General features: G+C 29.1%; 1 protein-coding gene across 1 annotated transcript in view; it reads left to right on the top strand.

Moving 5' to 3' along the window:
• The window catches only part of LOC107449454 (cell adhesion molecule Dscam1-like), a 165235-nt gene that overhangs the window by 104265 nt on the left and 34958 nt on the right, over window positions 1-26012 (top strand). Inside the window, exons 5-10 of the mRNA XM_043047305.2 lie at window positions 3616-3733; window positions 10564-10739; window positions 13635-13904; window positions 16818-17225; window positions 22959-23120; window positions 24564-24851. Of these exons, the coding sequence (XP_042903239.2) occupies window positions 3616-3733; window positions 10564-10739; window positions 13635-13904; window positions 16818-17225; window positions 22959-23120; window positions 24564-24851 (1422 nt within the window). The remainder of the gene's footprint in view (window positions 1-3615; window positions 3734-10563; window positions 10740-13634; window positions 13905-16817; window positions 17226-22958; window positions 23121-24563; window positions 24852-26012) is intronic.

The following is a 26012-nucleotide window of genomic DNA, read 5'->3' as shown; positions in this document are numbered from 1 at the left end:
TGCAGAAACAGTGTTGGAAATACCGGACAAAGCCGTTGCACTTAAAAAAAGCATCCGAAAAGCTCACCAAAATCTAAAATATGCGAATTTGATTTCAACTTCTCAATAATTACTGGGTAAAAGTACCCTCAGAACAATTATTTTATTTTATTTTTAAAATTAATCTAAGACACACACCTTTTTATTTGCACTAAGCGCATAGTCAAAGGAAAATCATTTAATTTTCACAAATTAATAATATTGCATAAATTTTTATAAAGGAAAAAAAAGAAAAAATTTCCCAATTTTTAAATCTTGAAAACTGCAAGTTTCAGTAATATTTTTTAAAGATATTAGCACAGTATTTACTGCCGTAAATCTTTGCATTTATTTGCTTATTTATCTATTAGAACAATTTCTACGCTTATTTGCAAAACTGAAAAAATATATATACATATATATCGAGCTCATGTAACATGCTTTAAAAGGCTTAATAATTTTTAAAGCGCTTATACAACGAATATTTTTGATCTCAATGGCCTTATTTCTCAGTGACTACGGGTGAAAGCGGTAAAAAAATTTATGCAAAACATAAGAAATGATTAGAAATGACGTAAAAACAAAATAGAATAACACAAAAGCAACAATATAATACTCGGTCTCTTATGTGTGATTTCTACAATTTGTATTTAATTATTTAAATTTAGTTCCCTTCTGTACAGCTCTTAGTTCATCATTAATTGAAGTTTTTCCAGATAGATATATGCATGAATTGTATTTATAAATAAGTTACAAAAATAATAAATAAATTTAAAAGCATTGCATATTAAATTTAAATAAAATTTCCTGTATGAGTGAAAAAATACGAATAATAATAATAAATTTCATGTCATTTGTATATTTAAACATGCGTAAACTTAATGAACTATATGTATTACGTCAATAGTTAATACTACTGGCATAAAATCACGCTTTCTTATTTATTTAACTCATATTAATATTATGTAAAAAATTTATTTTCTTCAATATTATGTAGTTAAACACTGCATGTAATAGAGCAGAAACTCAGCAGGATTAGACAAATATTTAAATTCCACAAACTATAACAACGGTTAATACTACAATTTATTAATGTTAAGCTCTGTGATGAATATTTAATTTTGAAAACAATTGGATTGTATGCTAAAATTGTATGTTATAAGCACTATAATTTCAACAAAATATTCCTTTGTCGAAAGATTGCAAAATTTCAGAAAGCGAATATTTCATGAATATGTATGTATACAAGATAATTTTCATCAACATTTAATCTTCTGCAAAGCATCTTTATTTACTAAATGATCACAATAAACTTCCACTATGGTTCAATCAACATGATTACTATTTGGAAATCATATCTAATATTTCATAACAACTAATCAATTCATGTAAAAGGTAGAAATTATAAGGCATTTATTGTTTAATATTCATGTTATTTAAATTTGTGTGCTTATTGTTTTAAATATATGCGACCTTTTCGAACTCAGAATCTCATTTTAACTTAGCAAACGTTTGTAAATATTATTTTAAAATTAAACTCACGCATAATAAGAGTTTTAAATGTTTACTTTTTAATACGTTTTTCGATCGATTTTCTTGAAATATGCAGGGTAAGGGAAAATGAATGCCTCAATTTCAAGGATGATTATAATTCTTGGATTATAAGCAATATTTATTAAATATATTTATTAAAAGTGTATGTTCAGAGCTCCAAAAAAACGGACCATCCAGAATAACGTTTGATATAATGATCGGATCTTCACGTTCTAGCACTCAATCTTTAAGGCTCAAGGGAGTGACCTCAAGTATGCTAATTAATTAGCGCACACGATATTTTAAGTTACGAAATAAGACACAAAAACGTACCTTCTCTGAATAAACATAAATTTTTTTTTCAATGGATTCGGAATTCTGACCCCCAAAATATAGGGGATATGGTCTGAGAAATATGGTCCCATAGTTTGGTCAGGAGAGCGATCCAAAGTTTGGACCTCAAAATTTTAATTTTATTTTTACGTATTTCTCCATAACTCGAGAACTTTTAAAATGAATTGAAAAGATTTTGCACACAATTATAAAATTCCTTTATGCAAACAGAATTCTATGCAAAATATAAATTTTAGTAAATGTTTATTATTTTTAATTATTTTCTTTAATAAGAGTCAAAAATTGTAAAAGTCGTTCTGAGTTGTAAAGTTTAAAACTTTTTACTTCATCTTAAAGTAAGCAATTTCACATGGCAAAATACAAAATTAGAATAAATTGGTCGAATACTTCCTATGAAATCGAATTTTAATTGTAAGATTTTGTTTTAGATTAGATTTCTCAAGAACTATTCAACTTATTTCATTGAAATTATGTATTTTACCATGTAAAATTACGCACTTTAAAATTATATATGTAGAAAAAGTATGCCTAACAATGCAAAATATTTTCGACTATTGATAAATAAACTAATAAAAATTTACTTAAATTTGTTTTATAATTTGTTTCGGGGAATAAACGAATTTTATAATTATTTTCAAAAAAATTTTAAATTGGTTTCAAATGCTCTCGGTATGTGGTGAAATGGCAATAAATAAAGTTTACATTAGAAGGTCGAAACGTAGGACTGCTCTCCTGATCAAACTATGGGGAACATATTTTCCAGATTGCCTGCGACCCGCTATATTTTGGGAGTCAGAAATTATTCAGAGAAAGTGCGCTGTTGCGTCTGATTTCGTAACTTAAAATATTGTCTACTCCAATTAATTAGCATATTTGAAGTCACCCTCTCGAACCATTAAGATTAAATCCTAGAACGTAAATTTCAAAAGATTTTTTTTTTCTGCGCAGAGGTTATCTAAGCAAGTTTCGAATGTATCCCTCACAAATATTCTACATTCGCTTCGTGTGTTACACGACATATATCTGACGTCTGTAATCTAAATAATTCTTGTCAATCTTTGTGCATGAAATCACTATCAATGCCGGTGATAGCAGATGTTAAACAAGGTTTCAAATCTTTCACAGTCGTTGAACCTAGGTACACGCGTTCTTACAAAATGTCCCCAGAGGAAAAATTCGCTTAGGGTGACATCTAGTGATCGTAATGGTATTTAGCGTCACCAATTTACAAAGACTTTATATTTCAGCTCAATTTCACAGAAAATCTGATAATAAATGCATTTCTAGCTCCATTTATTAACGACTATTCAAAACTCGATTATATTAGTCATGCTTGCTTGTCCAGTTTTAATGTCTATTTTCTAGCCAATAAGAATGCGCCGGCAACAATGAACAATATCAAAAGTCCATACTTTTTTATTAAAGAAAAACAGAATGTGAAACTACTTGTTTCACCCAGAAATTTCTCTCAAATAATACTAATAAATCGTAATAACTCTGGGTAATACTGTTAAAATATTAATATTTTTTACTTTGCCATTCGGTGTTGTATAATGCTTAGGCTATGTGTGAATTGTTTAATCATTTCTTGTTTTGCCGGTCAACTCTTGATATTATAGGAATTCATGTAACTTTGTAAATCAATTTGTAAATTTGATTAAAAATTCATTTTACTTCAAATAACTTTTTTATTTTCATATTCTACCTCAGAGCCTCATGCCTCCACTTTGCCCCGTGTTACATTCAGCCGCTTGCAGGTAAGGACGGCTGAAGGATCACCAGCGCAATTACCTTGCGTCGCTCAAGGAAATCCACCTCCTCTTTACAGGTTTGCCCATGACTTACATATTAAAATTTAAATATTTTTTTGGTACTTTGGGATTATCCCGTCGACCATTTTCGTACTTTGGGATTATCCCGTCAACCATTTTCGTACTTTCGGATTATCCCGTTAACCATTTTCGTATTTTGGGATTTTGGCCATTTTGACCATTTTGGCCAAACTTGATATTATCGTTAAAAGATAGCTCCTGCTCCAATAACCACAAATTTTATCTTATTTTTTCTGTGTAATCCTTGACTACTCGAGTTAGTTTTCAATAGCCTATCAAAACGGTGACTGCACGAGTATAATGACTTTTTTTGTTTGCGCTTTAAAAGCTCTCAAGGATTTTCGGATGCCGAAATGATTCAATATATATGGTTGGATTCAAGAATAATTCATTGTGTAATTATTAAAAGTTTTATTTCGTTTTGATTCTTTTTATTATGATCTTCTACACTTACGTTTTTTGTTATTATTATTTTATTATCATGATTTGATAAATTTAATGTGTTTGTTTTGGAAATTGCATTTCATTATGATGGCCTCAAGGGATTTGCACATTTTCGAGAGCATTGCAGGTCGCCCCAATCAGAAAAATCCCCATGTACAGTTCGACGGCATAATCCCTAAGTACCTATTTTAATGTAATTAATTTCTTCATTACATAATATGCAAAACTAGACAAAAGTATCCGGAGAATCCGGTCCGGTCTCAGTGGTACAGACTCGGTGAGTCCTGAAGCATCCAGTACTACGATTTTGGTACCCCTTTTGCATGCCCTCCATCTTATCATCCCAACGGGCAGTTAGAAACATGGGAAGAGATCTATGGTTGGCGATTTATCGAAAGATAACACAGCAAAAAATTAAGCCAAACCCCTAAATCAATATTAAATTTGAAAATAATTTGGCGAGAGCTAATCGCCAAAAAACTGCGAGAATATTATTATCATGTATATGTCTGTGGTAAGAAATAAAGAATAAAGATTTATAAATAGATTCTGTTTTTGATCTAGTCACGACAGTGAATTAATGAGTTTCATATTTGTATTAAAATAAAAAGTTAGCCATTACTCTGATTGTCGAGAAAAGAATGCAATATTTGTATTCGCTTTTAAGAAAAGGTAATAAAAATGAAATAATTGGATTAATTGAATTAAAGTTCGATTAAAAATGATTGAAAAAAATGAAATTAAGGAAATTATAAAAGTTAGGAAAATCCATAATACCTATTGTGGCATCACACGTGGCCATAGGAATTGTATGCCACAAACATATTAAAACTGAAGTGAGTTCTAGTAGTGAGGGTGTTTGATTTAGCTAGTTACGTATTTTTTATTGTTCTAATTCGTCCCAGAAATCTTCTACAGGCTTTGATTCAAAGCTCTGCGAAGGCCAGCAATACCAATTTCGCCATAATGGTGTCCGAATGTGCGAAGGATGGCGAATGTGCATGGAAGTTCTATGTGAGGATGGAGAAGTTATCTGGCTGGAAGAAAATTTTGTCTTTCCCGAAATATTGGTATAAAACTGAGTGAGCAGCAGTATCCAGAATGGTCACATATATCTTAGAGGCCATGTTTCCTACTACAGGAATCAACGGAACTCAGATCAAACTTTGAAAAACACCCTTACATCATGATACTGGTTGTTTGTATACTCTCGTCCAAAGAGTGCATCTGTTAGAGATTAAGTAGTTTTCAATTTCCGTAACTAGAAAAATAAAAATTAGTTTTCAATTTTAATAAACAGTTCTCATTTAGAAACGTTATTAACGAGCACAAATAAATATAGATAATAATAATAATAATAGAAGTCTTGTTAAGTCTCTTTCTTTACAAGTTCGTCTATTTTTCATTAGTTATAGAAAATGAAAAAAAAAAATATTAAAAAAAAAGCAATAGTGGTGAATCCTAGTACATTTTCATTTGTAGTGAAAGATGGATAGCTGCAGAAATATGGCAAACAAACATGCTTTATTTAGAGAGCATTTCTTAAGGGAACAAATATGGCCATATCAACAAAACAAAATAATAAGTGGCATCTCCCTTTACGGAGATGAAGAAATCCTTTTTTATACGACATTTTTTTGCAATTTTTAACGGTCTGACTAAGAAGCCATTGGGCATCCGACCACCCTGTCTGAACGCCAAGAATTTTAAATAAACAGTGTATGAATAGTTCCTAAGTGATTCTTAGGATCATAGAAAAGTATCCAAAGTTGGCAAGTTATCGATAGATACAGCCAAAAATAAAGTCAAACCGGCATTAACAATAATAAATTTTAAATAATCTGGCTACAGGTTAATCACCAAAAAGATAGGTAGAATTTAATATGACCTTGTGACCGAAACATTTTTGTGGTTGGAAAAATTCATCAGCTTATAGAATAATAAAGTTAAAAATAGATTTTGATATTCGAATAGTCGTGACAATGAATTAATGAGTGTTGAACTGATTAATATGTTAGCAATTAAGAAAATAATAAAAGCATCTGTATTCGTTTAGTATGAAATACGATAAAAATTATATAATTGCTTTAATGTAATTATAATAAAATTAAAAATAATTAAAAAAATAATATGAAATTAAAAAATTTTATGAAATTAAAGAAATTTCAAAAGCTAGGAAATATAGAATGCCTATAATAGCATCAAGTTATTATTGACTGCTTTTTAAAAAGACTAAGCAATAAAAAATTTATTTTCCACATTTGTAAACAGTTCTGCTTTAGAATTTTCATTAGTGAGTATAGAAGAATTTAAAAAAATATTGAAATCAGAAGGAATTCTCATGTAAAAATTTCAATAATGACTGCTGATATTAAAAGACTCAAGTAAATATTGTTGAAAGCAAATAAAAACATCTTTTAACTTTCCAGAATTAATCCCCTCTTTATAAATGTAAGATATAAATCTTATTTCTCATCTAGAATTAATTTTCATTTTAAAATGTCACCCATGAATATCACCTTGGCTCAAGTAAATTATCGAAATATATTTTAGATAAAAGCTAATTCAAATTTTCCTCAATATTTAAAATTACTATTATCTCAAATATAAAATAGTTTTCTTCATACAGTTAGCTTTAAAACTAGAAAACCTTGGCTCTCTGCCTGAAGTAGTTCTCAACTAAAAATTCCAGTAATAGTTACTAGTGAGTAAAATAAGTTAGATAAAAAATAAACAATATGAAACATTATTTGACATTGCGGAAATATAGTCTTTTTTTTAAAATCACTATAATGAATAATAAATTCACAATTGAATGAAGGTAATTCAAATAAAATATAAAATAAAAGTTAGATAAAAGCAATTTGCTTTTCGATGAAGATATTTTTACTTAATTTTTTCAGCCAAATAAATCTCATTTCCGTTGTGAATATACATTGAAACCTGCATATATCGAACTTAAAAGAAGAGAAAGACAAATCTGAAAAATCGAATATTTGAGTTATAAAAAATTGCATAGAATAGAATTAAAAAAATATTTTTTATTTAACCTTCTTAAAACGTTATCTAATTTTATTAAATTAAGCATTGTGCACAAATAAATTGGTTTCTTTTTAAAGTTTCCATTGTTTTTTTTATCAAGATAAGAATATTATAATTTATTAATTTCACTTTCTAAGTGACACTTCTAAATAAGTCTCATTTTTTAAAAAAAGTTTCCATTGTCTTTTGCTTAAGATAAGAGGGTGATATTTTAATAATTACACTTTCTAAGTGGCCCTCTCTAAGTAAGTATAATTTTTTTTAATTTTTAATTGTCGTTTGCTTAAGTACTAGTGGGATTATTTATTAATTGCACTTTCTAGATAAGAATCATTTTTTAAAAATAATTTTCATTATCGTTTGCTTAAGATAAGGGTATGATATTTTATTAATTGCACTTTTTAAGTAGCACTTTGTAATTGCACTTTAAAAATTAGTATCACTGCTTTTGTTTTACTAAAAAGTTTCCATTGCCTTATGCTAAAGATAAGAGTGCGGTATTTTATCAATCGCATTTTCTAAGAGTATGAGCTATATGATAGTAATAATCTTTATAGCTTTAAGAGTGTTTCCTTTATGCATTAAGATCAATAAAAAGTGTATTCAATTTTCATTTGCTACGAGTTTCAAACAACTGACTCTCTGAAAATCTCTCCTTCTTTAATTGTTGTTTTAGAATGATTTCTAAATTTTCCTGAAGCAACACCAAATAACTTCAATGTGAGTTAGAGCTTACACTTCATGTTTCATTCACCTCATGTTGAAATAAATGAGGATATTAACAAATTCAACATTCCTTTTCCAATACATTTAGGATCAACCCATTTAATCCGAACATTTACCTATCATACTAAAACTACATTCCCCATTTTAATTTTTTTGTTCTTTTACTTTTCTAGAACGTTTGGGCATTATCATTTAATAAAGTCATTACTGCGTACCGTAAACTAATTAAGTATTGTTAAATAATTAAGTTAAAACTAATAATTAAGTAAAATAACCAATAATAATAATTATCAAAACTAATTACATAATAAATAATGTAGCTTAAGGGAAAAAAACATTTATTCCATTACGGAATCACGTTTTATTCTAAAATGTGACACATGAATAAAAATGACTCAAATAAGATATCGAAAAAATACTTGAGAAAGAAAAAGCAATTTTAAATAACTAACTTTTACCACAACTGTTTTTGCTTATTATCCAGAAATAGTTCTCACTTAAAATATTTAATTAATCACATAAAGAATAAATAAGATTCAAAAAATTTATTTACTGCCAAGGAATAGTTTTCACTCTAAAATGTCACCAGGAAATGCAGGTGCATTTCAAGCAAATAAAAAAATAAAAAGAACAAAGACATAAAAGCATTTTTTAACTTCCAGAAATAGTTCTTTTTATTTAATTATTTTTAGAGCAATACATCTTATCTATCGTCCTTTTGACATCGTCTTTCGGTATTTTGAATTTCCCTTTTAAACAAATTTGATCTCTAAGAATTCTTGCAATCTGACAGAAACAAAACAAAAATCGTGACTTTTATTCATTTCTATTTATTTTGCTGTTAAAAAGAACTGTGAGATGCATAAAAGGAGCGCTTTTAGTGCTCTTAACACATCGATATTTTCACTTTACTTTATTTTTTGAAAGTTTCTTTCAAGGTGTAAAAAATTTTTTTTCTAAGAAAGAAGAACGATGTTCTTTAGTTTATTTGTCACAAAATGTATCATTTATCATTTTTACGATCTGATTTTGTTTCATTTTTCCGTTTCAACTTATTATTTGAAGTAAAGAAAGTAGAAAAGATTGAAAAAGATCTTCAAAATGAATTGTTTGGCTCCTGTTTCGAGAGACTTATATTTCAAAGTTAAACAAAATGTGCTAATTTTTTTTTAAAAATTTCTTTTTATCCTAATAAGAGTAAATAAAATCTCAAGATTGGATAAGGGATAGTAATGTGAATATGTCTATTCATATTACTACTGTAACAATATATATATTTATATATATTTTCAGGAAATAGAATAAATTTCTTAAGTTTTTGTTTAATAATAAATGAATTTTATCACTTAAAACGCAGCAAAATGAATGCAACCTTTGTTACTTAAATATCACATCATAACTCTTCACATCACAATTTTTTTTAAAAGCAAATGATAAATTTTAATATCTTATATTATCTATTATTAGCAGTTTTTTTTCACTTTTTCTTCTGTTAAATTTTTTTTGTTGTATGAAAAAGTCTATCAAATGCTTTTGTTTCTTGATGATGGAAGGGCAGGAAGCTAAAATAAAACAGGCACAAGTCGACTTTTAACTCAGGAGTTGATACATTGTTGATAAAAAAATGCACAAAACAATGTTCGAAACACGTGAATTAGTTCTAATAAAGAGTTACTGTGCGTGCACGATTTTTAAATTTGCGTGCACGGTTTGCGCAACAAAACTAAAAATAAACAATCCTGAAGTCATGCCTATAAATTATGCAAACCCCAGATTCATTATTTTTCCTTCGGGGTTTTAAGTGTTTCAGGGGTTGTGTGGGGACCATATTCATTTGTGAATTTTTAATTTTACTAGCTGGCAGCTCTAGCCGACAGTACTAGTCAACAGTACTAGCCGAATTAGACGATGATTTCTTTTTTTATTTATTTTTATATTATTCCTTGTTTTTTGGTTTTTGTTTACTTGTTACATTTTATCAAGCTCTCTGTCATTGGAAATTTTTAAAAAAAAGTTAACAAATTACTACTTTCCATCAATTCATGACGGAGTTTGATAATACCTGTTTCACTATTCTGAAATCTTTCTTCTTTTTCGATTAGTTATGAGACTCGGAACAAATTGAATATAATTTGGAATTTTATTCTTCAAAAATAATCATAGTATAATACATTCTGTGTAGTTATAGCACAAAAAAAAGCTGGGGATTCATTTTATTTATTCTTCGGTCTGGATTTTATTAATTTTCAGATGGATGAAGGAAATTTCCGGCATCTTCAATTAATTATGAGACTCGGAACAAATTGATTATAATTTAGAATTTTATTCTTCAAAATTAATCATAATATAATATATTCTGTGCAGTTATAGACAAAAAAAAGCTTGGGATTCATTTTATTTATTCTTCGGTCTGGATTTTATTAATTTTCAGATGGATGAAGGAAATTTCCGCTATCTTCAATTAATTATGAGACTCGGAACAATTTGATTATAATTTAGAATTTTATTCTTCAAAATTAATCATAGTATAATACATTCTGTGTAGTTATAGACAGAAAAAAAAGCTTGGGATTCATTTTATTTATTCTTCGGTCTGGATTTTATTAATTTTCAGATGGATGAAGGAAATTTCCGGTGTCTTAAGTCCCGTCAAAGAAGACGGACGAGTGTGGCTGGTGAAGGGAACGCTCAATTTCCGGAAAGTGTTACGAACAGACGCTGGTAAATATCAGTGCATCGTCCGAAACAGTATTGGCGAGAGGAGGATAGAAACATCACTCATTATCTCAGGTATCTCTCTACTTACTCTTTATCCAACTACATGACACTAAAAATATATCTACTTTACTTCCATTACATAGATACTTCCTGGCGAAAATTCATGAACTGTATACTTTGCAACGTTTATAAATATATCAATTTATCACAAATCATTTTTTTGTGCACTGTAAGAAATGGATACTCAAAATTTGTCTCTGATGAAGCATTTTTCTGAGAAATTCTCCGAGTAAACCTCCCTATCCAGGAATAATTTTGGTTCGAAGAAGATGAATTTACCATTCATTGAAAATGTTGATTGATGTATTAACCATTCGTTGAAGAAGAATTTGATTGATGTATTTTCAGTTGTCCATACATTGTTCCAAAGAGTGTAGATATTAAAAAATAGGAACTGCTTTAATGAAAAATTGAATTCGATAAATAATAAAAATATTTTATTTCAAAAATATGGAATCATATGAAGCTTCAAGTAAAAAATTCATTTATTTCATAAATTCATTTATTTATATTCATAGAGATTAATAAATTTAGAAAATGGTATGGAGGGTGTGGCTACAGTGCTAGGCCATACGGGTCACTTCCATTCACCAGGAAATCAAAAATGCGATTGTCATGTGTACGTTAGCGTAGTTTTCGCGAAGGAAAGTTGAGAAATCCCTGTATTGGCTGTTAATTGATTCAATTTAATGCCAAGGCTTCTTTTCTTAGCCTTACGCATTGAAATGTGTAGGCGGAAATGAAAGCGTGCGAATAATTGCGAATTTTAATGAAATCAAGACATTTTTGACTATATAACGATTTTTGGGTTCTATGGTAATGTGTTAGGCAAATGTAGGGGGAATATCTAAAAATAGATTTTATTCTGCACTCAATTCTAGATTGTGCTATAAAAAGATTGCAGATTATATTAATGATTTTTATTTATTGAAAAAAGATTAAATAGGAAAATAATTTCGTTTTTAAAATGTTAGGAAATATGTTATGCATATTTCATGACACTCCTGTCAAATAGAGAAAACTTTTTATTTAACTTTCTCAAGTATACGAATTTCGTCCATATTATAAGGCTTGATACTACATATTGATCAGGCCTTGCAACATAAACTAAAAAAAAAGATTATGATTGAATGAGTACTCAATAACAGCTATCAAAATCAAATGATTTTATGACAAAATGATCGTCAAATCTAAGAAATATAGCCCAAGGGTTGTTGAGTCACCTTAATATTAGGCTAAATTTGTACATTAATTGGGGCAGAATAATATAAAACAAAAAGAATTATGACTGAATAAGTAAGTAGTCACTGGAAATAGAACCTAAAAAATCTGCTTACCTTATGATTGTTCATGTTTTGTCAGAAATCATGTGATTTCATGACAAATGATAGTCATATCTAAGGAACTACAACCCTAGGTTTAATGAATTACCATAGTATTAGATTTAATTCTGTATAATAATTAGGCAGAACAACATGAAATAAAAAGTGTATGGCTTAATGAATACTCAGTCCCAGCTGGAAATAAAATCTAGAAAATCTGCTTGCCCAGTAAGTGTTTGTGTTTTGTCAAAAAGTATGTAGTTTTGTGACAAATTACAGTGAAATATAATGAAATACTGCCCATGGTTTGTTGAACCACCGTAGTATTAAATTTAATTCCATACATTGATTAGGCAGAAGAATATTAAAAAAAGGATTATGGTTGAATAAGTACGCAGTTACTGGATATAAGTACGCAGTCACTAGAAATTCTGCTTGCCTAATGATTATTTTTGTTTTGTCTGAAGGCGTGTCATTTCCTGAAGCTCATGACAGCTCATGATTTTTAGAACCACCATAGTATTAATTTTTATTCTGTATATTGATTTTGAAGAGCAACGTAAAATGAAAAGAGTATGAGGGAATAAGTTCTAAGTCAGAACGGAAATAGAACCCAGAAAATATGCTTGCCTAGTGATCGTTTGCTTTTCGACAAAAATCACGTCATTTCGTGACAAAATGATCGTCAAATACAGTGATACAGGCTAAAGATTGTTGAACCGTCAAAAATTAGAGTTTCTTTTCTTTAAAGAAAATTAAAAGTTTCTTCAAACACGCAAAGCATCAAATGTAAATTTTTTGGTCATAAAACTCAGCAAAATAGTCTAAATAGTCTAAAAAAAATTTTTTTTTTTTAATTTCTTAAACAACGGTAGCATTCGTTGTTGCTCACTAGAGCAATATGTTTTCACGTTGTGGAAAATTTTAAGAAGATTCTTACTTTTTTGAGAGAATTTTATTAAGATTCATACAAAATTCATACTGTAAAATATACATTTCTGTCATACAAAATTCAGGACACTAAATATTTCTCAAAATGTGAACTGGAAAGATGTTTTTTGCGAAGCGAATATACAAATACAAATATCATAATACATAGTTAAAAATAAATTAAAATAAAACTTTAGAATGTGATTTATGACATGGGTTTTGTTACAGAACTACTGAGATATGTTTACTTAATATAGCGTAAAGGAGGGGTAGTGTTATGAGAAAGTGACGCTTTGTGACAGAGGGTCAAAAGTGTGGAAAAAATGAGTGACATCAATTTATGGACGGCTTCTGAATAAAAAGTAATTTTCTTGAATCTTGTAGAAGAGCTTTATTAATTTTTGTTAATGAGTCATTGAGTGACTTTATATTTATTTTTGCTTATGAGTTATTCAGTGACAAAATATTCATTTTTTATTATGAGTATTGAGTGATATAATATTTTTTTCTTTATGAGTCATTGAGTGACATAATATATTTTTCTTTGCTTATTTTTCATAAAGTGACATATTAATTATTTTTGTTATAAGTTTTGAGTGACATAACATTTATTTTTGCTTATGAGTTATTAAGTGACATAATATGTACTTTTCAGCACCTTTACAAGTATCATTGCTGCTTCCAAACGCTTTATTAAATACTGGTCAGGAAGCAACGTTTACCTGCAATGTCTCTGGATACCCAGTGCATACAATAGCTTGGATGAAAGACCAGAAAATTATAGTTCCAACGAATAGAATACAGCTGGTATCAAGAGAAGTCTTGCTGATTACTTCTCTCCGTCGGGATGACAGAGGAATGTATCAGTGTTTTGCTTACAATGATAACGACAGTGCTCAGGGCACAGTGGAGCTGAAAATTTCAGGTAGAACATACGCTTTACTTACTGCATATATCATTTTTTTGTATAAAAACTACCATTATAGTATTGTAAATTGTTTAATTTGGTAATTGTATATTTGGATTAAGGGAGAACTATTTTTTTCTTAATTGCATAAATAAAAACGCATTTATTTCAAAGATATTTTAGTTTGAATTCTTGTCTATTCCAAAAAATGCTACAATGATATTAATGACTAATCGCAACAGAAATGTCAACGTCATAAAAAATTCATGCTATAATATATGGTTACGAAATAATTAATAAATATATATATATATAAAAACATACAAACTTACCTATTTCATCCAGGTTTAAATCAGCAACATTTGTAACACCAGGAAACATCACTTTTCCATATCCTTTTCTGCCAACCGTGAAGTTATTTACGAAACACCTTTTATTTTCATCAAACAATGATGATATTTCCTCCATTGAAGGTAATGTGTAGTATCCTGATTTCGTTAGCTTTATCCCAGCAGAATTCACATTCGATTCCTCATCCACATTGGAAGTTGTATTTAATGATTCATCCAGCGAATAATTTCTACTGTCATCAGCAGAATCATTCCACACATTGATGGTTTGTCCAGTGAATCTTTGCTTGTTTGTGTGCAAAGCAGCAATACTATCATTAAAACTAGAACCTAGACTGAATAGAAATAGAGAATCAGTAACTAAAATTTAAAATTAAATTATAAATAGTTTATAAGCCTAATCTAGCAAGGAAAAGTATAAATCTGAATTTTAATCATATAAAAAATTCCATTGATTTAAAATCCAGAAATAAAAGTCAAAAATTTAAAAACACTGATGTCATACTTTAAAATTATGTGTATCTTGCATTTTAAAATTGTAAAAACTTTGAAAGTAAAATTGAAAGAAAAAATTTATAGTATAAACATAGCTGCAAACATAGAGAGGAAAAAATCCAGTAGATTTAACGAAATAACATAAAAAATATCTCAAAATGTACGAAATATTTTACACATAGGGAATTTTAGGGACTTTTATAGTCATCAAAATAGAAAAACTGCAATATTTTACAGTTATGATTAACATTAAATGATCTCGAAATGTTATGTATGATGCTTACTCAAAATTTTGAGCAGTAATAGGCCTTTAATTCAAAATTAATCAAAAAGATTTCTTAATTTAAAAAGGGAATTCTGATTAGAAGTAAACGTAACATTTTAGAACAAAAAAAAGTTTGACTGATTCTTATAAATGAGGCTCGCTTCATCGTGTATTAGTAACACTTATTTAAATATTCAAGCAATAATCTGCACAAAAATTCTATTTCAATAGGAATTTTTTTAGGAAACTAACTAATCTGTACAAAAACTAGAAGAATTTTAATTAAACCAGTAAACCAGGAGAAACTGGCAAAATCCAGTAGTCTAATGAAAAAACCAGTAGTAGTTGGCAGCTATGTATAAAGATAAATATGAGAAAAATATAAAAAACATCTTTTGTCAGTTCCCATGAATAAACACTAATATTTTTTAAGTTCACACTTAGATTTATAATAAATAAAATCTAAAATAAATTAAATTAGTTAATAAACTTACTTTGGAACTAGATCNACACAAACACACACACATATATATATATATATATACATATATATATAAACCGAAACCAAAGGTTTGATCTAAAATAAGCGGAGTTCATATTAAATCGTAAATCCTTTACTAGTAAGTAAGGAATTCTTGTTTATCTCTATATGTTGAGTGTAAGATTAACAGGGTATGCATTGAATAAAATTCACTAGTCCCCCGTTACTGCATTTATATTAAACATCTGTTTTGGACAAAAATCAAACCTGAATAGGTTTTCTTAAAATCATCGATAACAATATATCCGGAGAACGTTAGAGGAAGAATAAAAATAGATTATAGGTCAGTAGCATTTTTTAGCTTGGAATTCATAAAATGGAAATGCAAATCTTTTCATTTAAATATCTATGTTGGAGTTGTACTTAGAAAATAATTCTTGTCTGAAATATAGTTAATTCCTCTAGTTGTTTTTTTTTTCTAAAAATTAAATATCGTAGGAAAATAAATATGAAGATTTATCAGGGAAATTTGTTTCTTTATTTTTGAATCTTACTTAACTACATAGCATTCATTTTTTTTTTGATTCTTTCAATTCGAAGATTTCAGTAGATGTAGGATATAAATAACAACCCCATAGTGATTTTGAAGTGGGAAAGGATCCAAATCCATTTGGTCCCAAACATTACATAAACAACCCTTCAAACTTTATACTAAGATGCCAACAATACAAGCACCAAAACAAATCAGTCAATAATAAAATAATACAATCATTTGCTTATTCTGTTTATTGATTTTATGAATGAATTAAAGCATAAATTCTGTTTCTGGAAGACAGACAAAGCTTTCAAAGTGCATTTTAATTTTGATTCGTTAAATAGGGACTTTAGAAAATGATTCCATATAGATTGAGTGATTGTTTGAACGTTAATCGCATAATAATATATTGCAAAACATATTCGTCTATTCCAGTATCTTTGTTTCAATGACAGAAGAAAAAAATATTATTTATAACTCTCAGAAACAATCCTTAAACTACACAAAAATGTATAAAGTATGAGTGTACAGCATGTAACGTGGATTTCTCCAAAAAATTAAATGTCTGAATAGCTTTTCTCCATATCTGTAATTTTGTTTTAAATTTTTAGCATAAGTTTATTTACTATTCAAATAATTGAACAAGCCTAGTCAATCAAATTTTTGTAAGCAATGCATATTTAATTAATTTATTGAAATATGTCTAATTAGTAGAAGTAACGTTATTTGTTAATTAGACATGATAAATATAAATGATCATTATTCAGAAGTATTTTTAATAAGCACTTAATAATTCTATTTTCAGATGTCCCACCCACACTAGTGTCGATGTTTCCAGAACAATCTGTCCATCCTGGCTCGCCAATATCGTTGAAATGTGTGACCACTGGCAATCCTCCTCCTAAGGTTACATGGTACGTGGATGGAGGGGCAGTTTCGAGAACAGGACGTGTCACATTTGGCGATCACATCACAGAACACGCCAACGTGGTCAGTTTTCTTAACATAAGTGATACGAGGGTAGAGGATGGAGGGGAATACAAATGCCAAGTGAGCAACGACGTTGGCAGTACCTTCCATTCTTCGAGACTAAATGTCTATGGACTAACTTTCGTCAGAGCTCTGCCAAATATTACTGCCATAGCAGGTGAAGAGTTGCTTATACGTTGCCCTTATGGAGGTTACCCAATAAAAAGTATCAGGTGGTTCAAAAGTAAGTGCTAATCATTTTATATAATTTTTTGGGGAGAAGATTTCGGTATCGTGGTCTGTGGCAGAATAATCGCCAAGTCTTGGAAACTTTCGGGCAGAGGCCAGAGAGAAACAAAAAAAAAAAATAATAATCTTATTAAAATAAAAAAAAATTTACGAAAACATCACCTAATCAGAACCAGTATAACCAATTAAATTGGATTCCTAATCAGAACCAGTATAACCAAATAAAGGGTGATTTTTTTCGAATGAATGTTAAACTATAGTTTCGAATTTCTTTTAAATATCTTATCGCACGTTTTTCAACAATGCAGCGTTTTCTTCCACGCGTATTATTCCCCCCAAAAATGAGGAAAATTAAATTAATTTAATTGAAATTTTTAACGATATATTTCATTTTCAAATATTCCATATATAATTAAAAACTAAAAAAAATAAGTATCTATTAATTTGATTTGTCCATAAAAATTTAATTAAAAACATAACTTAAATTAAAAATTAATACTTTATAAATTGAATAAAACATATAAATTTTTTATGAACTATTTTAGAAAAGAAAATTAGGAATGCAATTCAATCGGCCAAGCTGGGATTTGACTGGTAGATACGAATTCCGCACCCGGCTCGCACCGACCACAGTGCTGTTGCAAAATATCCTCCGTAGTAGACGGATCATGAGTTAAATTCCCCTTGCAGTCAGATTAACAGTGGGAAGTTTACAATGGTTTTCCTCTCCATGTAATGCAAATGTGGGTTAGTTTCATCAAAAAGTCCCCCATGAAAGCAAATTACTCTCAATACTTAATCCGAGAATTTCCTTGTCTTCTGGATTGGGTTCAAAATTACAAGTCTACGGAGTTGAACATTAATAGTCGTAAGCCCAAAAATGGGTCAGCTGTTCAACGATGGTTATAAAAATGGTGCAAATTTTTATTGCGAATGTAAAACAAACAAAACAGAACTACCTGAAAATGACAAGCTTCAATAAAAGAATGTTTTAATTATCTTAAAAATTACTCCTTTACTTTTTTTTGGAAAAGTTTGCCAAGGTTATGAATTGTTCGTTGATTTTAATAATTTTCAGATCAGAGGAGAAATCTTGTTCGAAAAAGATTAATAACTTTTTTTCAATATCTAATTTATTTGTCCTTTTTATAACCTATTATGCTCTTTTTATTAAGATATGATTGATATAGTTTAAAACTGAAACCGTGCAGCGAGTTGAAGCACTCCCACAGCGGATTTTTTTTTCTTGGCGAAAAATATTCGAAAAATGACCATGTTGTTTTCTTTAAAGCAATTGTAGAAAATATTCCGAAACTGAAAGATACAGAAAGACAAAAATCTATTCCTATATTGCAAAAATTGAAAGATTCAGCAATACAGAAATCTATATCTGAGAGCCGTGGTGCCTTAGGATATAAAGCGCTCGCCCCCCCCCCTGAGCTGAACCGGGTTCGAATCCCAGCTATGGTTAGTTGATACGAATTTCGCACCCGGCTCGTACCGACCACAGTGCTGACGTAAGACATCCTTTATGGTACACGGATCATGGGTTAGAGTCCCCTTGCCAACAGGCTAACCGTGGAAGGTTTTCGTGGTTTTCTTATCCGTGTAAAGCAAATGCGAGTTAGTTTTCTCAAAAAGTCCTCCACGAGAGTCCCACCCATTACTTGATCCTGAAGTTCCCTTGTCTCCTTGATTGGATTCAAAATTACATTTCTACGAAGGTGAACATTAGCAGTCTTAATCCCAAAAATTGGGTCGTCTGTTCAACAACGGTTAAAAAATAAAATCTATTTCTAAATTAAGGAAGTGGGCCTTACGAATGAGATTCCCTTTGCAGAGGATCAAGACTGTGATGGTATGTCTTCGGATTACCCTCAGGAATGTTTCCTAGACTGCCGCCAATAGCCCATTGTACATCAGTAGTGCGGCATAAATGAAGTACACTCCTACATGCATCAGAAATGATATTCAAATTATTCGTATTCTCCTAAAAGAGAAAAAAAACTCAAAACGTGTGATTACAAATGACAAAAGAAATTATATAAAAAAAACATCTTTAAAAAAATGCCATACTCAAATTTAAAAAACGTTTGTTATTTTGAAGATAAATTTGAAGAAAACAAAAGAAGCACAATGGCAGGAAAAGTTTCCGAATGATTCTAAATACAGTCACTGATCATAATAATAAATGCACGGCCGTCAAGCTATCATAGCTGTAAAACTTCCGGTCTGCCAGTAACTTTTTTTCATAAAATATATGACCACGGACCACAAATTAACACTGAGTTCAAAAAAATGTCTTTAATTCTGTCCAAGTTCTAGTTGAAATTCAGGTGATTTGTTTGTGTACGTGCTCATTGTCGGTTTGAACCTAGGATCGCTGTGTCCACGCTTAGCACTTCGAAACCCATGTGAAAAAAATTTCGCCTTTAGATAGAATTAGGAATCTTTATGCCGTAAAAATTAACAAACAAATCTACTAATTTATCCGAAGTCCTTTAGAATTGCAGACACTGGGTCCTTTTGTTAAAGAAGGGTGCTTGCCATATAAATTAATCGCTAACTCATGACAACTCTGAATTTTACGAAAACATCTTAAGAGTGTATTTTAAAAGTAACAATTATCTTCTAGTTCACCATAACTGTTACATTCTTTTGTATCATAATTCCTGACAAAAAACTTTCGAAAATACTTTCAAACAATGTTCTTTTCAGAAACACAATTGTTAGAAACGTTCGAAAACTGTGCGATTCAGAAATGCAATTAGAATGATTCGAAACCCTTCAAAGAATAAAGAAATCAAAATGTGTGAATATGAATGATAAAAACTGTACAAAAAATATGGAATAGTGCCAAGATCAAATTTAAAAAAAAGCTTTATATGCTCTGAAGATAAATTCGAAAACAAAAGAAGCAAAAGCAGAGAAAATTTTCGAATGAATCTAAAACTAAATTTTTTTTTGAAACAGTAAGAAAAAACAACAAAACTGAGAAGAACCCATATGTTCAAAAACAGGCTACACTAAAAACATTCGTAAACTGTGAATGGAACAAAAGTTCTATTGTGTTTCGGTAGAGAAATATTTTTCCAGGAAGAATATCAAAAGCAAACAAGCACACTATTGGAATGAAATTTTATTTTTGTTTTCAAGAATTGTTGTTGAAGTGAAAGCGAATAGCGTTTAAAAAAGAAATTATAACAGAGCTTTTTTCCGGCAATATATTCTAAGATTTTTTCCCCTTTCTATTTGTCAGACATATAAATTTTATATACTTTTTTAAGCTAGCTTATTATTATTCAAAACAGTAAACATTTTTTAAATAAAATAAAATAGTGTAATATTTTAAAACATAAAAATTGCTTTAAAAGGTAGTAAAACACTTTGATTTATTCCCTTGAAATATCTGTCTTTATACACAAAATAATAAAAATTGGCGCATACTTCTTGTATTTGTAAACAGTCATTGAAACAGTTATAGTTTTACTTCTGATATTTTATGAATCAAATATAAATGAAGTCACTTTTTTCCAGAAATCAACAATGACAAAACGTTTTTATTTTATCTGACACTTAATCAAATATATGTTTTTTCAAGGATATAACTTTGTATGAAACCATATTTTATAAATCATGAATAAATCTAAAGAATTCTACTGTCATACATTGATTTACAATTTGAAATTAAGGAGACATGATAGTCATATTTAGGAGCAGAATTTCTACGTTTATTATAAGTATTTTTTGTTTTGTATCTATATACAAACGGCATGCGCTATAAAAATCTAAATTATACTTACTTTTTATTTTAAACGTTTCTTTATCAAAACTTAAAACGCAAACTGAAAAATAAATAAACTCGGATAAATCTTTATTTTCTATTCTCCTTTTCTTATATATTTGTTTTGCACAATTTTCGATAAATATATTTTTCCCTAGGGAAAATAAATAAAAATATTCAAATTATATTTTATAGCTATTATGCACTTAAAATTATTTATAAACATTATCAGAGCCAGCACTAAGCATTCGCCGAATAACTAAATACGATTATATCGTAAATATGGCGAATAAAATTGTGTTTTGGTGAAAGTATTTGCGAACGATTTTTTCCACTGGAAAGAAAAATATGTATTTTACTCGATTCTCAAAATTACATCAAAATGAATTTTTCTAAACAAAACAGTATTTTTTATTCAATTGCAGTAATTTTCGTTAGATGCTCCGCATTACCAATTAGAATTGGGTTTAAATAATACAAGCCTGAAATAAAATACCGCAAAATAGTTTCTTTGGGAAAAATCATTAAAATAATTTAAGGATTTGCATTTGGTGGCGAGTTTCGAAAATTGGCCATTAGTTTTGATACTTGGATAATTTACTGGCTAATAATTTGAAATCCTTAGCGTTGACTTCTGATTATATATATTTTTAACTCTAACATCTAATATTTTTTATCATCGCTAAAATTTGTTCAGATATAGATGCACTTACTTACGTCTGATAAAAATGTATTAAAATGTTCTTACAAACACTAGTAACACTCTTTCATAAATTATTCTAAAATTGACAAATAGTCCTATTGCTATCTTTGTAAAAAATTATAACTCAAAAGCTATGTGTAATGAAGCCAATTTGAATAAGAGCACAGTTAAAATACAATGTTATGTGTTGCAAATTTATGAAATCAATGTTCAAAGTGTTTATTGATATCATCATAACAAATTTAATCACTTTTTCATCAAAATTCACGACATTCTATTGCCTCCCCTTTTTATTCTTCGTAACATGAAACTTTGAATGAAACTTAGAATAAACTTTGAGTGCAAAGTGTGTGGCACACTGAGAAAAAATGTATGGTGAAAACTACCAGAAAATGGTAAAATTTGCTATGTTTCTGGCTCTATATAAAACCAAAAATCTCAATAATTTTTACTGAAGCACTCTGGTAATGATTTTGATAAAATTAACTATAAAATATGGTTTTTAATGAGCGATAAAGTTTGGTAAATGTGTTGAAATTGGTTAAATTTGCTTATCAGTTTTGTAAGTTTTACTAAATGTGTGGTAATTACAACCATAATTTAGAAACCCAGAATTCCCGGTAAATCATTACCATACGAACGGAGAAATTACCAAATAAATTGCTTAAACACGGAATCGTTTGGTTTTTAATACCAGAATCATTGTTTTATTCTTACCTGAAATAACATTACCATGCATTACGGTAATTTTACCAGTTTTTTTTTCTCCGTTCACCAATTTTAAACGTTTGAGTCATTAAAAATATTATTTACGTCCTGAAACTCTAGATTTTATGTTGTGAATTTGTGAAATAAATTTCAAATATGTTCATTGTATGCCACGATTTTAAACTTTTATTCTTAATTAAAAGTCGATTCGATTGCCATTTTCAGGAAGAGCTGAAGCTCGAAAAAAAAAACAATTCTGCTCTTTTACGAAATGAAATACTTAAAATATTTATATTAAAAAAAAGCTCTTATGATGTAAATTTGTTTTATTGAAAAGGCACTTTAATTTTTATTTGGATTTACCATGACATACCATGCTTTATCTCTCTGATAATCATTATTGCTACTATTTATAAAATTGCATGTCAAGAGTACTATTACTTGAACACCCTGTACATTGAAACAATAAACTTATGGTTTGACCTGGATATGTGGTTCGTTGTTTGATTTTTAATGATCTTGGTCTTTTTCAGGTGGTATGTTATTACCTCTTAACCATCGACAAAAGGTCACACACGGCGGTTCATTGTCTATTCAAAATGTTCAGAGATCAGCTGATCAAGGTTCATACAGTTGTACTGTTCAAGGTGCAAATGGAGAAACAGCTTCAGGAACAACTTCTGTTTCCGTTGTAGGTCAGTCATCTTTGTCTAGTTTCTCTTTAGTTTAGTTAGAAATTTAACTTCAACTTTTTATGAAGTAGTACAGATATAATACCTGCTAGTTGTACTTTTGGAGATAAAAAATAAATATACCATCCCATAAGAGACTTTCCTGGTTTCAATATAAACTTTATCTTGTTTCAGTTTTAATTAGCATAATAGATTAAATTTTTTTTAAAAAGAAATACAATAAAAATATTTTGAGATAGGAATTTTTGTCATTTTTTTTCACGATTCCCCTGTTGAAACTCGCTAAATATAAGCAGATTTCGCAACAAGGTTTATTTATTGTTTTTCTTCCCGTAGAATATTTGTAAAATATATCTATATATATATTTCTCTTACACGGCGACAAAAAAAACCTCATTACAACTCTCCGAATGGCAACGCTAGAAAATCGACCAATGACTGCCGCTAAAAATGTCACATGCCAAATCTAGCTGAGATGGCTCAANTTCAGAGATCAGCTGATCAAGGTTCATACAGTTGTACTGTTCAAGGGGCAAATGGCGAAACAGCCTCTGGAACAACTTCTGTTTCTGTTGTAGGTCAGTCATCTTTGTCTAATTTCTCTTTAGTTTAGTTAGAAATTTAACTTCAACTTTTTATTAAGTAGTCCAGAAGTAATGCCTGCTGGCTGTACTTTTGGAGGGGAAAAATAAATATACCATCCCATAAAATACCTTCCTAATTTCAAAGTAAACTTTATCTTGTTTCAGTAGCATTATAGATTAATTTTTTTAAGAAAGAAATACAATGAGAAATATTTTGAATAAGGCATTAATTTTTATCAGTTTTTTCACGATTCCCTTGTTTAAACTTGGCAAATGTAGGCAGATTTTGACACTGGGTTTATTTATATTGTAGCTATATTGTTTCATTCCTGTAGAGCATTTGTCAAATACATTTATTTGAAATTCATTTTTAAAAACTACTAGTTTTCATTCACAATCTGAATTTAAGAACAGAAAGTGTACATTTTGTAAAAAAAAGAAAATTTTATATTTTTTTATATACGCATAACATAATAAGTACGTTTAAATTTTTTTGATGTAATATCATAAAGTTTTTTTTTTGTAGTATGCATTAAAATTTAATTAATGTTCAAAAAAACTACTTTTGGTGAATTAGTTAAAAATTTATTTCACAAAATGTATAACTTGCATTAAACATTTATTCTTAATCAAGTACTTAAAGCTCGGCCACCAGCTCTACACTCATTGCATTACATTATGCTGAAGTGGTATTTGAGTGAGTGATTATGAAACAGTCGTTGAATTCAGCGATTAAAAGCGTTATTTGGCAAGAGCAAAAAAAATCATGTAAACATGATATCGTAGTCTTGGTAAAGCTTGAAAGACAGCTTTGAAGGTGAGTATAGACACAAAATTTAAAATTCAAAATCTTATATTTCAGTATCACCAGTTATCGACCAGCATTTTTTTCGTGAGAGCAGCACAGTAGATGAAGAAGCGAGAACAAAATTAGTTTGCATAGTGTCTAAAGGGGACCCACCACTACGTTTTCATTGGCTGAAAAATGGACTGCCTTTTGTCGCTCATGGTGACATCACAATCCAGACTACCGAAGATTCATCCATTATGGCATTCAAAAGAATCACTTCTGCAGACAGAGGACATTATAGTTGCGTCGCTTCTAATGTCGCATCCTCCACAAACGCGACAATGCAAATGATAGTGAACGGTAGGTTTAAGTGTTACTCTAAATTATATTCTTATTTCTTTTGATAACACTTCTTATTTTTAAAAAAATATTTAATGATATTACTAAAACTATTTTAACGTCTTTAAAAAGTTCTAGAACATGTACTACTTGCGTAAATTAAAATCTGCTTAAATGCTAAAAGAAATTTATTTTAACCGAATATGGCGTAGTTGACATAAAACAAAGGATTTAAACTGGTTAGTAAAATTGAAAATTCGTTTCCCGAAACAGAGCACCCAATCGAAAACAGTCCAATCAAAGCATCCATTGTTGATTCATTTGGAGGGGAAACTCAATATTAACAATAACGAGGCACAAAAATCGGTGCGGATTAGTGAAAACTTTCGGTGTATAGCTCTGCTTTTATTAAAATAATTTACCTTAATACCTTCAGAGGTAAAATTTGAAAATTTTTAATTTAGAAATTTTATATTTTGACTTATGTGTGAATTATCCACTAAACCATGGTAGGAATACAAAAGAAATACGAAAACAATTCTTACAGGAATTAAGGGAAGAAAGCATGTCAAAAAACATCAAAAATCGACCTCTTATCAAAATTACATAGCTTTGTTGAAATTTATTATTTTTTCACTATACTGATCGCTTTATAAATTACTCTTAAAGATTCAACTTGGAGAATAGACAATGTATTAGACATTATATTGATGCTTAGATATTCCACAGCAACTTTTTTGGCTGGAAAATACCGAAAATTGCATTTAGTTATTTTTATTTCAGCTATAAAAAGATTAAATAACAGTTCAATCAACTAGTCGGTAATCTATTCATCTCGATGTATGCTTAAAAAATATTAATGTAAATTTTCAACTTACTCAAACTAAAATATTTTGAGATATTGTATTTAAAATGAAAGAAAACAGCCGAAAAATTAATTTTGTAAGAAAAGAACAAAAAAGTCATAACTATCTATGTCATAACCAAAATGAATGATTTTTAAATCATCATAACTTCTGTTCTATTTGACGTTAAAAAAACTCAAAAGGTTTTAGAAAGAGTAAAGGTCTAAGCTTTATTTTATATCAAACCAGAAATAATATATATTTTGGTCAAAATTTGATTTAAAAGAGCAATCGGGTATCTTAACAAGACGATATGTAATCAGGTTTGATATTGTAG

Source organism: Parasteatoda tepidariorum, chromosome 1 (assembly GCF_043381705.1).
Source record: "Parasteatoda tepidariorum isolate YZ-2023 chromosome 1, CAS_Ptep_4.0, whole genome shotgun sequence".
NCBI lineage: Eukaryota > Metazoa > Arthropoda > Arachnida > Araneae > Theridiidae > Parasteatoda > Parasteatoda tepidariorum.
This window is presented reverse-complemented; position numbering and strand designations above follow the sequence as displayed.